This window comes from Hibiscus syriacus, unplaced genomic scaffold, assembly GCF_006381635.1.
Source record: "Hibiscus syriacus cultivar Baekdansim isolate YM2019G1 unplaced genomic scaffold, ASM638163v2 tig00116951_pilon, whole genome shotgun sequence".
Classification (NCBI taxonomy): Eukaryota; Viridiplantae; Streptophyta; class Magnoliopsida; order Malvales; family Malvaceae; genus Hibiscus; species Hibiscus syriacus.
Genome location: NW_024063482.1, coordinates 4,441,740 through 4,458,259, shown reverse-complemented (window position 1 = coordinate 4,458,259; position 16,520 = coordinate 4,441,740). Strand labels below are relative to the sequence as shown.

Below are 16,520 nucleotides of genomic sequence, written 5' to 3'. Positions count from 1 at the left end.
AAAAAACAGAAAGTTAATGGACCAAAATAGCACTAACCGAAATTTAAAGGACTAAATAGAAAATAAAAATAATTTAGAGCCATATCACAAACATTAAACAGGGACCAAAATAGAACATTTGCAAATATGATGGCTAAATTCAAACGTCCACAAAATATCACAACACAAGAACTTAGGACTAAAATGAAACTATTACAAACATAATGTCCAAAATTCAACATAACAAAAATATCGTAATCATACAATTATAGGACTAAAATATAGTTCTAAAAATGAATGCTCGAAATCGAAATAAAATAAATTTCATTTACTGACTATATAATACGGTTACAAAGAATCAGGGACCAAAAGTGACATTAGACCCTAAAAACCCAAAACACGCGGGTAAGTTTACAAAGCTAGGAGGACTAAAAGTGTAGTTAACCCACACGAGGAAAATGCAGAACCCTTCTTTCTAAAACACGGCCGTTTCACAGGGGGCATTAAAGCCCTAAAACGAGATTGGCCCTCATTCCCTCATCTCTACTTCTTCCCTTCTTAAAACAGAGAGCCAAAGAATGCTCTCAAAGTTCTCCCTCTCCGCCTCTGTCTCCGCCGTGGAGAGAAAAAAAAAAAAAAGGGCCACGGCCGCCGCAGCCAGCGGCGATGGCTTGAGAGATCAAACCACGACCAACCCTCCTCTCTTCCTTTGAACAAATAACCTTTCTCCTACCCCAAGCAAAAAAACCGAAAACCCCTATCCGAAAACCCTAGATCCAAAATAAGGGACAGTTTACCTTCAATACGGCCTTCTCTGTTCTGGCTAGGCTACAACGACGAGGTTTTCTACAAGGGTAAGATCTCCTTCACTTTGTTTTTTTTTTTTTTAGCCCTCCCTCTCTTTTTCTGGTTATCACCGCCCTCTTTTCTCTTCTTTTTGTCTTTTATCTTTTCTTGCATGTGGATTTCCCTTGAGATCATGATGATATCTAGGTAGATAGCCTTTGATTTCTCTGATTTAGGTGAATAAAATCCCGATTTTTCGGGATTTTCGGGTGTTATTTTAATGGGTTTTTAGATTTGGTAAGTTTAGGCCACTATTCTTTGATTTGGTTACTGTTTTTACAGGGACCGGTCACTGTTTGATGGATGGATTCTTCACAGCTCCGATGACAGCGGCGGTGAGGGAAGCAGCCAGCTTGACCGGCTGGGCAAATGAAGGTCCAACGGCTGTGGCGGCTGAGGCAGAGAAGGGTCACACGGCGGCTGGAAGGGGATTAGGGTTGAAACCCTAAATTGATTTAGGGTTTGAAACCCTAAATTAATTTAGGGTTTGAAACCCTAAACTGATTTAGGGTTTGAAACCCTAAACTGATTTAGGGTTTGAAACCCTAAACTGATTTAGGGTTTGAAACCCTAATCTGATGGGTTATTGGGGACCGGGATTGGGCCAATGTAATCTGAATTGGGCTTAGGGTCTCTGGGCCAAATGGGCTTCGGGTTGTTGGGCCTCTGTAATCTGAATTGGGCTTAGGGATTAGGCCTGCAAAATATGTAAAATGTAATATTAATAATATAATAATAAATAATAATAATAATAATAATAAAATAACGATAAAAAACCCGGACAAAAACGGGAGTCTACAGCTGCCCCTCTTTGCACATTCTTGTGTTAACAAGAATAGGGCAAAGATGATAAGACAACACGTTTTTGTCTGGTTCTCTTCCATTTATACATAGAAATTGGATAATACTGGTTGTTGGGGACGACACTGCTCATACATGATGAAGAGTTCTGGTCGTCTAAAAGTGACAAGGTTCCTACATAATGAGGAAATCCGATCGAGGGATGACACTTCTCCTACGTGATGAAGAGTTCTTGGCCATCTTTAGGTGATAACACGGTTCCTACGTGATGAGGACAGCTGGTTATCTATGGTTGACACGGCTCCTACGTGATGAGGAGATCTGGTCTGGTGAATGGCACGGCTCATACGTGATGAAGAGTTCTGGCCATCTAAAGGTGATAACACGGTTCCTACGTGATGAGGACGGCTGGTTATCCATGGTTGACACGACTCCTACGTGATGAGGAGATCTGGTCTGGGGATGACACGGTTCCTATGTGATGAGGACTACTGGCCATCTTAGGAATAATGGTTTCAAGGGAGACCAACTCAAAGATGTGTTTCAGTAGAAACAAACTCAAAAATTGAATTTTGATAAAAATTATCTCAAGGGAGACAAAATTCGTTTCAAGAGAAACGATCTCAAAGATATTTGCTTTGTTTCAAGTGAAATAAACTCAAAGATAAGTTTTTCAAAAGCAACTGTCTCAAAAGAGACAAAATTCGTTTCAAAGGAAACAACCCAAAGATGGCATTTAAAGGGAATTGTCTCAAATGAGACAAAATTTGTTTTTAAGGGAAACGTTCTCAAAGATGTTTATTTTGTTTCAAGGGAAACAGATTCAAAGATGGTAAATTTTGTTTCCAAAGAAACAAACTCAAAGATTTTTCTCAAAGAAACTGTCTCGAGAGACATAAAATTTTGTTTCCAAAGAAAGAGATTCAATGATTTTTTTTTTTTTTTTTGAAAAGACATTGTCATAAGAGACAAAACTTTGTTTTTCAGAAAATGGTATCTTAGTGAGACAAAATTTTGTTTCCAGAGAATAGACTCAAAGATTTTTCTTCAAAGAAATTGTTTTAAGGTATAAAACATTGTTTCCAGAGAAACAAACTCAAAGATGATCTTGTTTTAAGAGAAAATGTTTCAAGAGAAAATGTTTCAAGTGAAACGACTCAAAAATGGTTTTATTTTAAGTGAAACAAACTCAAAGATTTTGTATTTCTAGAGAAACTGCCTCAAGGGAGTCAAATTTGTTTTAATAAAAACAATCTCCAAGGTGGGTAGTTTTAAAAGAAATTGTCTAAACGATCTCAAATGTGGGTATTTTCAAAAGAAGTTGTCTCGAGAGACAAAATTTGTTTCAAAGGAAACAAACTCAAAGATTTTTTTCAAGAAATTGTCTTTAAGAGATAAAATTTTTTCAAAAGAATAGACTCAAAGATGGATTACATCTTAAGTAAGACCAAATTTGTTTCAAATGAAACATCTCAAAAGTTAGTTTTTAATTAGAAATTGTCTCAAGAGACAACATTTGTTTTTAAAGAAATAGACTCAAAGATGATTTTGTTAAGAGAAACAAACTCAAAGATTTTCAAAATGAACATATTCAAAGATTTACTTCAAGAGAAACTGTCTCAAGAGATACAAAATTCATTTTAAGAGAAACAGATTCAAAGATTTTTTCAAAAGAAATTATCTTAAGAGAGACAAAATTTTGCTTCCAAAGAAACAAACTCAAAGATTTTTGTTTCAAAAGAAATTATCTTAAGAGAGACAAAATTTTGTTCAAAAGAAACAACTCAAAGATTTTGTTTCAAAAGAAATTATCTTAAGAGAGACAAATTTTGTTTCAAAAGAAACAAACTCAAAGATTTTTATTCAAAGGAACAAACTCAAGATTTTTTCAAGAGGAACAACTCAAAGATTTTTTTCAAGAGGAACAACTCAAAGATTTTTTCAAAAGAAATTGTCTTTAAGAGATAAAAAATCGTTTTAAAAGATTCAAATATTGTCGATTTTGTTTATATGGAAATAATCTCAAAGGTGTTTTCAAAAGCGTTTATTTTGTTTCAAATGAAACAATTTCAGGATTTGTTAAGAGGGGAAATGTCTCGTGCGAGACAAATCAGCTTTGAAAATCTCAAGTGATATTAATTTTGCTTTAAGTACACAACCTTGAAATTTGGTATTATGAGAGAAATGATGTCTCAAGCGAGACGAAATTTGCTTTAAGATACAGTCTCAAATGAGACAAAATTTGTTTTTAGAGAAATTGTCTCAAGCGAGACAAAGTTTGTTTTTGAGAAAACGATCTCAAGTGAGATCAACTTTGTTTAATGTGAAACAAATTCGAAATTTTGATCTCAAAGGGAAAAGGTCTCAAGCGAGACGAAATTTGTTTTGAAAGAAACAAGAATCTAAGGTGAGATTAATTTTGTTTTTAGTGAATCAAATTCAAAATTTGTATCTCAAAGGAAAAATGTCTCAAGCGAGACGCAATTTGTTTTAAAATTCTCAAAATTTGTGGAAAAATGTCTCAAGCGAGACATAATTTGTTTTAAAGAGAAAGTTGTCTCAAGCGAGATAAAATTTGTTTTTAAGAAAACTGTCTCTAGTGAGACGAAACTTTGTTTTTTTTTAATAAGATAATCTCAAGAGCGCATAGTCTGTCTATTGATTCCTGCATGTTGAGGAAACGTCTTCAGAAGATCCGATTGTTGACTTCAGGAAGCCAAATATGTGGATTGCATTGTTCTTTCAGGTTGAAAACATCTGGTTATTTCCGAGCTCTTATTTCCTGAAAAGATCAGAATGATGCACTTTTGACTAATTATCTTGGATGTTATGATAGATGTCAATATGAAATTTATTTGATTTTTTTTTCTGTCCTCAAGTGAGGAGAAAAATGTCTTTAATACACATGATGATAAATGTTTGATGCAAAATTTATGTATCATGTATGTATGTGTATGTATGTATGTGTTGATGTATGTTTTTCTCGAGCTGAAAGAAGAATGGTTGCGAGAGCAGTCTTCACTATATCATTGATTCAGTTTGTCTTTATTTCCACCATGGTGTACTCCTGCAAACCTTGACCTGAGACCATTTGTTTGTCCCATCAAATTTTGTCCAAAAATTAGCTTTCTCTTGCCCCAGCTTCGATTCTGAGCTTCAGATAGATATTTTTTTTTGAATTCCAAGAATTGCCTCCAGAGAGAGATTATCTTGTTTGAAAATGTTTTTCTTCTTCTTTTATTTTCAAAAGTCTGAAAATATCAATAGTTTTGAAAAATGTTTAATCAAAAGTTTTGAAAATATTACTCCTTTCAAAGTTTCACAATTGACAAATCATAAAACAAGAGTTCATTGGATATCAAAGAATTAATTACTCTTTTAATCCTTCAATAAATTATAGCTATTTGACAAGTGTCAAGATCAATGCTATCTTTGAGAGATGGTTAAGTAAGGAAGGATAAAAAAGTCTCAAGTGGTTATATTTTTGGTCAAAAGTATAGTGTTCTCATTTATTCTTTTGTTCACTGATCTGATGGAGTAGCTTCTGTACTCAGTTATTGGAAGTGTTCTCTGACTCCCAACTCTCATGTTCTCATTCATGTTGTGTGATGCCTCATCAAGGGATTTGAGCAATCGTCTCCTATGTAATAATTTTCATATTCGAGCCGCCCTTTCAGGTTTTCAACTCGAATCCTCCTTTGGTTTCAAGACGTTACTCAGAATTTTACGTCTTTAACCCCCCTTTGTTATTTTTCTCTATCATGCATTAAAGATTTTAGAAAATCTTTATAAGTAAAATATTAATCCTGATAGGCGGGATGAAATATGAGGATAGTCTCTTCCGCTTAGAAATCCATGTATGATTAGAAGGGACTTGTAAGGCACGTAATGTAGGTCATGGTTCAGGGTTATGAAAGAAATGGATAAAGGCCCAAACATGTGTTTTAAGGGTACTTGAACCAAGGATCAATTAACTCTGATGCCTTCAATCTTGTTTTGCTCCATTTGAATATGCTCGTATGAGTCCTTTGTCTTCTCTTGATGTCTTATGATCTTCGAGTCAAGTGATTCTAGAGTGATTGTGTTTGATTAATCTCACGGTTTGAAGCTCAATGCTTCATTTAAGTCAGGAGACTCTTTGTCTGTGTTTCTTTGTCCTCTTTTGTTCTTTGCTTTTCTTTGATTTTTGCTTTGATTTTCTCTTCGCTTTTTGTTTTTTTCTTTGGTTTGATCTTTGCACTCTGCGTCTGGTTCACCTTCCGGTATCTCATTTGGATCAATTTTCTTCACTCAGATTTCCTTCACATTGCCCCCCAGTGTGGAGGGTGATCCTTGGTTAGGGTTGAATCAAAAGAAAATATCATTCAGGCTCAAAGGGGACACAAGGGATATATTTTCTCCTTTTGTGAAGGGATAAAGAAAGAAAGCCGTTCATCATCTCATACACAGAAGTCCTTGCAGAAGAGGTATCCCCAAGGGATAGATTTTCAGGATTAATTTTTATTTAAATGAAAACAGTAATTAATGCATGATAGAATTATTTGGAATGAATTCTATTTTTTTCTTCGCTTCTTGCTCTCAACATGTCTCAATTGCTCATGCTCGTCTTCAGAAAATTGATGCGAGATGCCCCACACTGTGTCTTCTTTGTAGGAAGATTTATGTTCAAGTAAACATCTTGTACTCAATGTCTGTAGGTTTTATTGGTAGAAATGTTGGTTTTACGTCTAAGAAGACGATGATGACTTTATAGGCTCAAGGAAAGGTACGAGTATGACTTTTGTGTCTCAAAAATAAATGCAGTGTTTCAAGGTAGAAAGAATGTTTCAAGGCCTTAAAGAGAGGGAATGTTTCAAGGTCTAAAAGAATATTTCAAGGTCTCAAAGAGATAGAGAATGTCAAAAATTGGTTATTTGGTAGTGACCAGGGATTATTTCGGGTAAAAATCGAGATTTTGTTTTAGGGTTTTAGCCAGGATAAAATAGGTCTAATCTTGCCATATGTCAAAAATCTATAATTCTTGAAGAATTAAAAGAATATGTAATTCATTCGATATTCAAAGAACTAAAGATTAAAATTTGTTCAATTATTTAACCTTAGAAGGTAGCATCATTTCAGTCATCAAAGATTAAAAATATTTAAGCAAATATTGAAGAAAGAACAAAAACGAGTTCAAACAAAACAATCTCTATGGATGCAAGTGGTTGATGCAATGACTTCTCTGGCTTAGTATTAGGATACCCCTGAATAAATCATATTATGGATTTTGTGCTTTAGTGTCTTGCAGTTCTCGGTGGAATGTCTGAAGCTTCCTATGTTGTAGTTGTACCCGAGATCAACATCATGGACCTCCAGGAACGGGGACTCTTTTCTCGAACCATCCTGGAAGACTCAATCGAACAAGCTTCCATCGTGTTGATTTCAGCTTCTTGTTTATATTCTCACTATGGTCACGTGATCAGGATTACTTCCACTGACTTACACAAATTGATCTCATGTTTTTATGAATGATGCATATGAAAATGCTTAAAAATAAAATATATATGCAAAATAAAAAGATGCAAATGCAGATGGAAAAATGTTGACCCCAACGATGAATATCATAGAATAGTCTTCACCAGAAATAAAAGTTTTCACATTACAAGACAATCCAATTTACAAACAGGTCTTCGCTTAGATGGTGAGCCTGGAATGGATCACTGCTTCATCTCGAATCTTCGTCCTCAATAATGATGCCCCTCTAGCGCTCTGTAATCTGACTCCGTTAATGCCTCGGTGGTACTGAGGTCAGTGTGTCGCTCCTTGATAACTAGTGATGACATGATCGTAGATGAGGCTCTACTGCTGGATTACTCAGTGGATCAGAGGATAATCTCTCTAATCTCGAATGTTGCACGATCTTCGAACAAGTCTCATTCTTGTATTCTGAACCTTTTTTAGCCTTCGGTGCATGTCTGTGTATGCGATCGCTTGATTGAAAACTTTTACCTCTTCTTGTGAAAATTTCCTCTCGAATATCCCCTTACGGATCAACACTTTTGCATTATGATGATGCAATGCAAATGACAAAATGACACAAACAAAAGAGAAGAAATAAGTTGGTATACACAAACAAAAGAGAAAAACAAGTTAGTACATGTAAAATAATTGATACAAATAAAAAATGTAATTCAGAGATGAATATAACACCTACCCGTCATGATATCTACTCGAACATGCTTTCAATAAATAGCAATCCTACCCGAACATGCTTTCTACCCACAATAACTTTTCAAGAAATTAATCCTAACCGCATGGTATCTAGTTCGCATGCTTTTATTTAACCTAATTTAAAGCAAAAAGGAAAGGTTCAGAAATGCTCCTCCTTTATGTACACTTAGTTTGGGTACCTACTGACGGACAGAGGTTCGATATAACTATACCTAGGGTGATCGTTTTACGGTTCACTATATGCATGGTTTCGGCTCTAACGGGAAAATGGGACTCGAATTGTCCTTGATGTCGGTGCCCCCTTGGGCTGCCAGACCCTCGATCCTCACCCATTACAGGTTTCAAATGGAACGAGTTCAATTCGAGGGGATTCACTGTCTTATACCCGTGCGAGGAATAAATCCCTACGAAGGTATAAGGTATGTATCCCTTGGGTTATTTGCTAAAAACTCATACGAAGAATAAATTCTTACGAGAGTAAAGCATTCACCCCAACTAATTTGGATCGAAGCTCGTGTCTAGAGCTTATGTTATGCCAATGCTAGTGATGTGTGTGAGGAGGAACATACCTACCTTCGACCCAAAAGGAAAACAAAACAAGGAAAAATGATAAAATCCTGACAAAGCTGAAAGCCAAAAATAAAATGTTAGTACGACAAAAAAACGAAGCCATTAAAAATTTCAATAAACGGATCATAAATTAACTAAAACTAGAAATCATAATTTCCACCAAGATGACAATATGTAAACGACATACAGCCTGACTCTCTAAAAAAATCCCCAGCAGAGTCGCCAAGCTGTCATAACCATTTTTTTGTAAAATAATTAAATATTATTTTTAAAACGATTATGACTTTTATTTTGAAAAATTGAGTATTTTGGATTAATTTGGATTAAATTGAATAGAGTCGCCATAGACCTTTGGGTTAGGTAGGTCGAATACCTAAAAACGTCTTTTTAAAAGAAATTTAAGAAAAATCATTTTTTAAGACAAAAATGGTCTACATTTACCAGAAATCAAATTTAACGGGTTCGGGAATTAATTTGGATTAAATGAATAGAGTCGCCATAGACCTTTGGGTTAGGTAGGTCGAATACCTAAAAACGTCTTTTAAAAGAAATTTAAGAAAAATCATTTTTAAGACAAAAATGGTCTACATTTACCAGAAATCAAATTTAACGGGTTCGGAGTCGGTTACGTGTGGGGAAGGGTAAGCACCCCCACAGCGCCCAAAATGGTACTGTGTCGCGTACACATTGTCGTAAATGATGGAAATGATAAATCGAATATAATTAACCTATGATCCATTTTTTGAGATTTATTTAATTTGCCTCGAATTATTTAAAGAAAATCCTTTAACTCAATCAGAAATCTTGAAATTTGCAATCCTCTGTCGGGAAAGCTATTTCAACTATTTCTCATTCGTAAAAGAATATTCTACCATTGATTATGTTAAAAATACAAATCGAATATAATTAAAACAATGTTTAATACGAATAATTGATTAACTAAAACGTGAATTGAATACAAATTAAAATTTTGAAATTTACATTCACATAAATAAAGTAATTGTCATTTAAAATAACACACATTGCATCGTTTGAATAAATTAATTAGTAAAATATACTCGACTTGTTGCAAGTTCCTATGTCGTTAAAATGCCGTATCGGATCGTACCACTTCAACCAAGTGGTACTTTCCACGCCCATTCTACGCATACGTGTTCTTGAAAATATAATCGAATATTTCTTACATAGATAAAGATATAATGAAAATAAATGTAATTGGAAATACAAAATAAAATATTTGCATTAATGAAATTGAAAACATTATTTACATAATCCAAATAATTAACTAATGAGTAAAATACACATCCATACATAAAGACTAAATACAAATTAGTAGTATTACAAACCAAAATAAATATAAAAAAACATTTAAGGGGCAAAAATAAATAAACAGAAACTTAGGAGGCTAAACAGAAAAAAACAGAAAGTTAATGGACCCAAATAGCACTAACCGAAATTTAAAGGACTAATAGAAAATAAAAATAATTTAGAGCCATATCACAAACATTAAACAGGGACCAAAATAGAACATTGCAAATATGATGGCTAAATTCAAACGTCCACAAAATATCACAACACAAGAACTTAGGACTAAAATGAAACTATTACAAACATAATGTCCAAAATTCAACATAACAAAAATATCGTAATCATACAATTATAGGACTAAAATATAAGTTCTAAAAATGAATGCTCGAAATCGAAATAAAATAAATTTCATTTACTGACTATATAATACGGTTACAAAGAATCAGGGACCAAAAGTGATTAGACCCTAAAAACCCAAAACACGCGGTAAGTTTACAAAGCTAGGAGGACTAAAAGTGTAGTTAACCCACACGAGGAAAATGCAGAACCCTTCTTTCTAAACACACGGCCGTTTCACAGGGGCATTAAAGCCCTAAAACGAGATTGGCCCTCATTCCCTCATCTCTACTTCTTCCCTTCTTAAAACAGAGAGCCAAAGAATGCTCTCAAAGTCTCCCTCTCCGCCTCTGTCCGCCGTGGAGAGAAAAAAAAAAAAAAGGGCCACGGCCGCCGCAGCCAGCGGCGATGGCTTGAGAGATCAAACCACGACCAACCCTCCTCTCTTCCTTTGAACAAATAACCTTTCTCCTACCCCAAGCAAAAAAACCGAAACCCCTATCCGAAAACCCTAGATCCAAAATAAGGGACAGTTTACCTTCAATACGGCCTTCTGTTCTGGCTAGGCTACAACGACGAGGTTTTCTACAAGGGTAAGATCTCCTTCACTTTGTTTTTTTTTTTTTTTAGCCCTCCCTCTCTTTTTCTGGTTATCACCGCCCTCTTTTCTCTTCTTTTGTCTTTTATCTTTTCTTGCATGTGGATTTCCCTTGAGATCATGATGATATCTAGTAGATAGCCTTTGATTTCTCTGATTTAGGTGAATAAAATCCCGATTTTTCGGGATTTTCGGGTGTTTTTTTAATGGGTTTTTAGATTTGGTAAGTTTAGGCCACTATTCTTGATTTGGTTACTGTTTTTACAGGGACCGGTCACTGTTTGATGGATGGATTCTTCACAGCTCCGATGACGCGGCGGTGAGGGAAGCAGCCAGCTTGACCGGCTGGGCAAATGAAGGTCCAACGGCTGTGGCGGCTGAGGCAGAGAAGGTCACACGGCGCTGGAAGGGATTAGGGTTGAAACCCTAATTGATTTAGGGTTTGAAAACCCTAAACTGATTTAGGGTTTGAAACCCTAAACTGATTTAGGGTTTGAAACCCTAAACTGTTTAGGGTGAAACCCTAAACTGATTTAGGGTTTGAAACCCTAATCTGATGGTTATTGGGGACCGGGATTGGGCCAATGTAATCTGAATTGGGCTTAGGGTCTCTGGGCCAAATGGGCTTCGGGTTGTTGGGCCTCTGTAATCTGAATTGGGCTTAGGGATTAGGCCTGCAAAATATGTAAAATGTAATATTAATAATATAATAATAAATAATAATAATAATAATAATAATAAAATAACGATAAAAAACCCGGACAAAAACGGGAGTCTACATTCTGATTCTGGAAGCGTCCGATAGGATTGGCGGTAGGATCCGGAAAGAATGTTTCGGAGGCGTGTCAGTGGAGATCGGAGCGGGTTGGATCGCCGGTGTAGGCGGCAAAGCGTCAAATCCCCTTTGGGAGATCGCCGCTGAGTTTGGCCTCCGAACCTGCTTCTCCGACTACAGTAATGCTCGCTATAACATCTATGATCGGAGGTTCGAATCCGAAAACCCGTAAATTTTCAACTACTTGATTTGGCGGTGGATGGTTGAGCTTTGAAAGTTGATGAATTATAAAAAAAAAAATGCTTTCCTCTGAATAATAGCCGTGTTAAAATTGAATATTTTTATGAATGAGTTGCAGCGGGAAGATATTTCCGAGTGGAGTCGCCGCTGACTCGTACAAGAAAGCGGTGGACTCGGCGATACAGAGACTGAGGGACCTAGAGTCAAACTGTGTCGAGGATGCTCCCAATGGAGCCGAGTCACCTTTGTAAGAAGTCCATATGATAATTTCGTAATTATTTTATCATTATTTTTCTCTTTTAGGTGTGCAAGTGAATTTATTGGTGGATGCTTTTGTAGAACACCGAAGACACCGATAGAGCTCGCAATTGACTTCATATTACACGATTTCGAGATGGCAGGCAAGTTCCACGGTTAATTTTTGTTTTTCCCTGTTTGGATGCTAAGAAAAGTCAAGCAATGGAAATAATAATGAAGAAAAAGTCGCATTGAACAATCCTTAGATTTTACCTCTTAGCTATGTGTTGTTTATTATAATTTTAACAGAGGTGGAACCAATATCAACATACGTAGATTTTGGGGAAAGAGAATTTTTGGTGGCAGATGAAAGGGGTTATGAGCATTTACTATATAAAATGGCTGAGGATTTTCTATTTACATCGGAGGGGAAAATCCTGGATAATCGCCTCGAACTAAACAAGGTATAAACAACCATCACTTTGGTTTCTTTTGCTTCACCTGTCAATGTGTTTTTGTTTTTTTAATCGTGTTTTCAGCCATACTATGTGGTTTTCTTTGTTTTTTTGCCACTCAATCATGGGATAAAACAAAGAGGAGGGCAAACTAACTGGAAATACTGGAATTTTTTTGTGGTTGTTGTAATGATATTGTTTGGAAATAGGAAACTGTGTTGGGTTTGTTCCCAACTATATGTGGAACAATTTGAATGATACAAAACCGCTGAATATATTGAATTGGCTATAATTTGACCTTTACATGTCCTATTTCAATCGTATATAGCCATGAAAATCACCTGTCTTTCAAACTTTTTGGGTTAAATTGTTTTTAGAACTTTCAGGCACTTTTTACATCACTATCATCAACAGTAGGCCCCAAATTTTCCCTTTGCTGGCCACAATGAACATAGAACATCACCCAAACTCTCATATAAGAACATGCAAATAGGAGGTTTCTGTCATTTTCTGCATTTAATATTTTGTCGTCTTCACCACCTCGATGACACTAAAAATCAGCCCTTTTCCTGCTATTCACGGTGCATTTTGGAAACTGTATGTATTTGATGCACGGGTTTTCTTACTTTGACTTGTCATATATTTGTGAGACTTCTTTGTTGGGTGTTGTTGCCTTGGACTTCTCCTACTAACAATTATTTTCAGACGCATTTCGGTTAAAGTGTTCACAAAATTTGTATAGTTAATAGGATGCTGAGCATGTTTTTTTGTGCATGGATTTGGGGCAGGTTGTCAGGGAATTACAGCACTCGAGGAACGGCGTTATGGTGAAAACAGAGGATGGTTGCGTTTACGAAGCCAACTACGTCATTTTGTCCGCTAGCATTGGTGTTCTCCAAAGCGACCTCATTTGCTTCAGGCCTCCCTTGCCCGTACGTATCTTCTTTCTTTATTCATTTTCCACTTTTTATATAGTAGTATTTTTCTAAGACTTAGATATATGTTATTTATATTTAGATGTGATTCATGTGAGTACCATATACATTTTTATTTGTTTAATTTTCTTTTATATCTCTTCTTTTCTTTGTCAAGAGTAACGGATTCAGTTCAAATTTTTAAATCACATTTACATGTTCATATATCAACATGAATATTTTAAATAAAACAAAAATTTTGAGTATCATAAATTTAAGGATTAAATTTAAAATATATCATTAGATTATCTTATTTACTCATTAATTTAAATGTGTTACGTTATTTTTTAATAGAAATCAATGATTATTAACATCATAATGTTCATCTAGTAAAAAAATTAAAAATTAATATTCATTTAATAATTTTTGAAATTTAAATACTAAAAAATAGTTTTAGATAATTTAATGAAAACCTTTAATAAGTTAATTACATTATACGTCTTCAAACTATGATCCTCGTTCTAAATTAATCTTTAAACTTTTAAATATTATAATTTTATTCTAAACTATGATTCACATTCTAATTTAACCCCCAAAATTTTAAATATTCCAAATTCATTCCTAAATTATGATTCTCACTCTAGATTGGTCTCTAAACTTTTGAACATTCCAATTATGTTCCACTAAATCATTCAAAAGTTTAAGGGTGAAATTAAAGCATTCAAAAGTTTGGGGACCAACATAGAATGAGGTCTATAGTTTGAAGATGAATTGGAATGTTCAAAAGTTTAGGGATTCATTTAGTATATATCATAGTTTAGGGATGATGTTGAAATGTTCAAAGGTTTAGAGATCAAATTAGAATGAGGGTCATACTTTGAGGAAGTACAGAGCAATCAACTCCTTTCTAATTTACCCTAGATTTATATATTTGCTTTGGGAATTGAAATTTTAAGGTAAATGTAATTAGAGGTTAAGTTGAAATAGTAGTAAATATATAGAAATAAGCGGAGACAATTATTTCAGATCAACGCTATGGGATTGGGAGCCCAGGTGAAAGACTATACATGCATATTCACGTAGCATACCATTGCCCTTGTATGAATTTCAGTGAACAATTAATGAGCTTTGAAAGGAACATCTTAGAGATTGCTGAATCGTCTAAAAACTTAATAATAATAACAGAGGTGGAAAACAGAGGCCATAGAGAAATGTGACGTGATGGTATACACCAAGATCTTCCTCAAGTTCCCGTATAAGTTCTGGCCTTGTGGACCTGACAAAGAGTTCTTCATCTACGCTCACGACCGGAGAGGCTATTACACGTTTTGGCAGGTTTAGTACTTGCTTCCTGTTTTGTAATATTGTTTCTGCCGCATAAGGAAAATTCAATCCTTTTTTTACATCCAATAAGTGAATCTGTGAAAGAGGCTGGTGGTTGACTTTGTTGATTGTCTTTACCTGTTAGGAACTATAATTTACATTTTACCAACCTAGCTACCTACATGATATGTTGACTAATATATAGATTTGTGATAACACGACAATGCTACTCTGTATACTCAGACATGAACATGACCTTAAATCAAATTCTGTGGGCAGCTTCTTCAGCTAAAAGACAAGTAATATTTATTTTTCCATGTAGATGTTACCTACTACCACCACATAATGGCTTCTCCTTTATTTTGTATATAAAAACATTATTTTGTCATTGTCATGGAGCTGTGAAATGGTTGCATTATGGGAACCAGGCATTATCTGCTTTGTTTCTCTGTTTTCATGGAGAGAAATAATGTCTAGTTTTCCTTTTTTGGTATTACCATCCGATATTTGATTTATTGATTGATTAATTCATATTTAGATATTATATAGAATTATTATGTAGACGATTCTCTCAATTTAGTTTGTATCATTCATAGTGTTGCATTCGAACCATAGACATTATTTAAGATATCTTACATCTCATCCCGTTAGATCAATTAATTATTTATGAGAAATACATTTAATAATATAACTTTATGCGGATTGTATCATCAATTCATGTTTTATAACGACCACCCACTTGAATTCATCTTGCTATTGTGCTCAGCACATGGAGAATGCATATCCCGGTTCGAATATCTTGGTGGTAACATTAACCAATGCTGAATCAAAACGTGTGGAAGCTCAATCCGATGAAGAGACATTAAAAGAAGCCATGGGTGTGCTGAGGGACATGTTTGGGCCCGAAATACCTACCGCCACTGACATCCTTGTTCCACGCTGGTGGAATAACAGGTTCCAGCGTGGCAGCTACAGCAACTACCCCATAATCTCCAATAACCAAGTCGTTAATGATATTAAGGTAACCGACTCATATCATTTCATTATCCATTTTTTGTGTTTTCACATTCTCAATGAAACAATCATCGAGTTTCCAGGCCCCAGTTGGACGCATATTCTTCACCGGTGAACACACAAGTGAGAGATTCAATGGCTATGTGCACGGTGGATACCTAGCGGGTATCGACACAAGTAAAGCTTTACTGGAGGAGATAAGAAAGAACAAAAGTTCATTGCTGGAGCCTCTGCTAGCATTGACGGGGTCATTAACTTTGACACAGTCGGATACGGTCTCTAGTCGCCAAAAATGCGATGTTCCTACGCAATTATATCTTAGTGGCAAGCGTGGCATTCCAGAAGCAATCTTATGACTTAATGTACCTAACTTTGACAAAGATGATGATGAAAAAATGTGATTGAGTGCGACAGAAACAAGTAGTGTGATCGATCCCTTACCAACATCAACAAGGTAGAAATAGAGTGACAGGAAAAGGGGGTTTCGGATTCTTGCAAAGGAGTCTAGGCAATGAATCCATTTTTAAAGTGGATTTGGAGAAGAAATGAGGGTGGGAATCACACCGCATGTACTAATTGTACTTATAATCTAAACATATGAAATTGTAATCGATCTTACATAAAAATATGTCAACTTGGGATTCATTGTAATTAAGGGTTAGTACACCCAATTTTCTAAGGGTTGTACTTATAATCATCGATAATAAGTTGTATCTTTTAGTGTCAGCAATAACATTTTGTTAATAATTTTTTATTAATCATTTTTTTAAGTTGTGTGGGTGTGTTTTTTAACAATTTCTATTAGAGGTTATTGAGTGTAATTTTATTCATTTCTTTGTATGATTCGAGTCAACCTAGTGCGTACTCCTATTTAGTAGTTTATGTGTCCGATGCAGCCTTATAAGGCCAGACTA

At 35.1% G+C, this 16,520-nt stretch overlaps 1 protein-coding gene across 1 annotated transcript; it reads left to right on the top strand.

Annotated features, from left to right (window-relative positions):
- Positions 1–1,124: 1,124 nt before the first annotated feature.
- On the top strand, positions 1,125–15,990 carry LOC120189031 (polyamine oxidase 1-like). Its single transcript, XM_039192373.1, has 10 exons — positions 1,125–1,261; positions 10,916–11,007; positions 11,423–11,633; positions 11,782–11,910; positions 12,003–12,064; positions 12,210–12,364; positions 13,144–13,287; positions 14,455–14,604; positions 15,359–15,613; positions 15,690–15,990. The coding sequence occupies exons 1-10, from the start codon at positions 1,125–1,127 to the stop codon at positions 15,960–15,962; spliced, it is 1,608 nt and encodes a 535-aa protein (XP_039048304.1). The 3' UTR covers positions 15,963–15,990.
- The last annotated feature ends 530 nt before the right edge of the window (positions 15,991–16,520 follow it).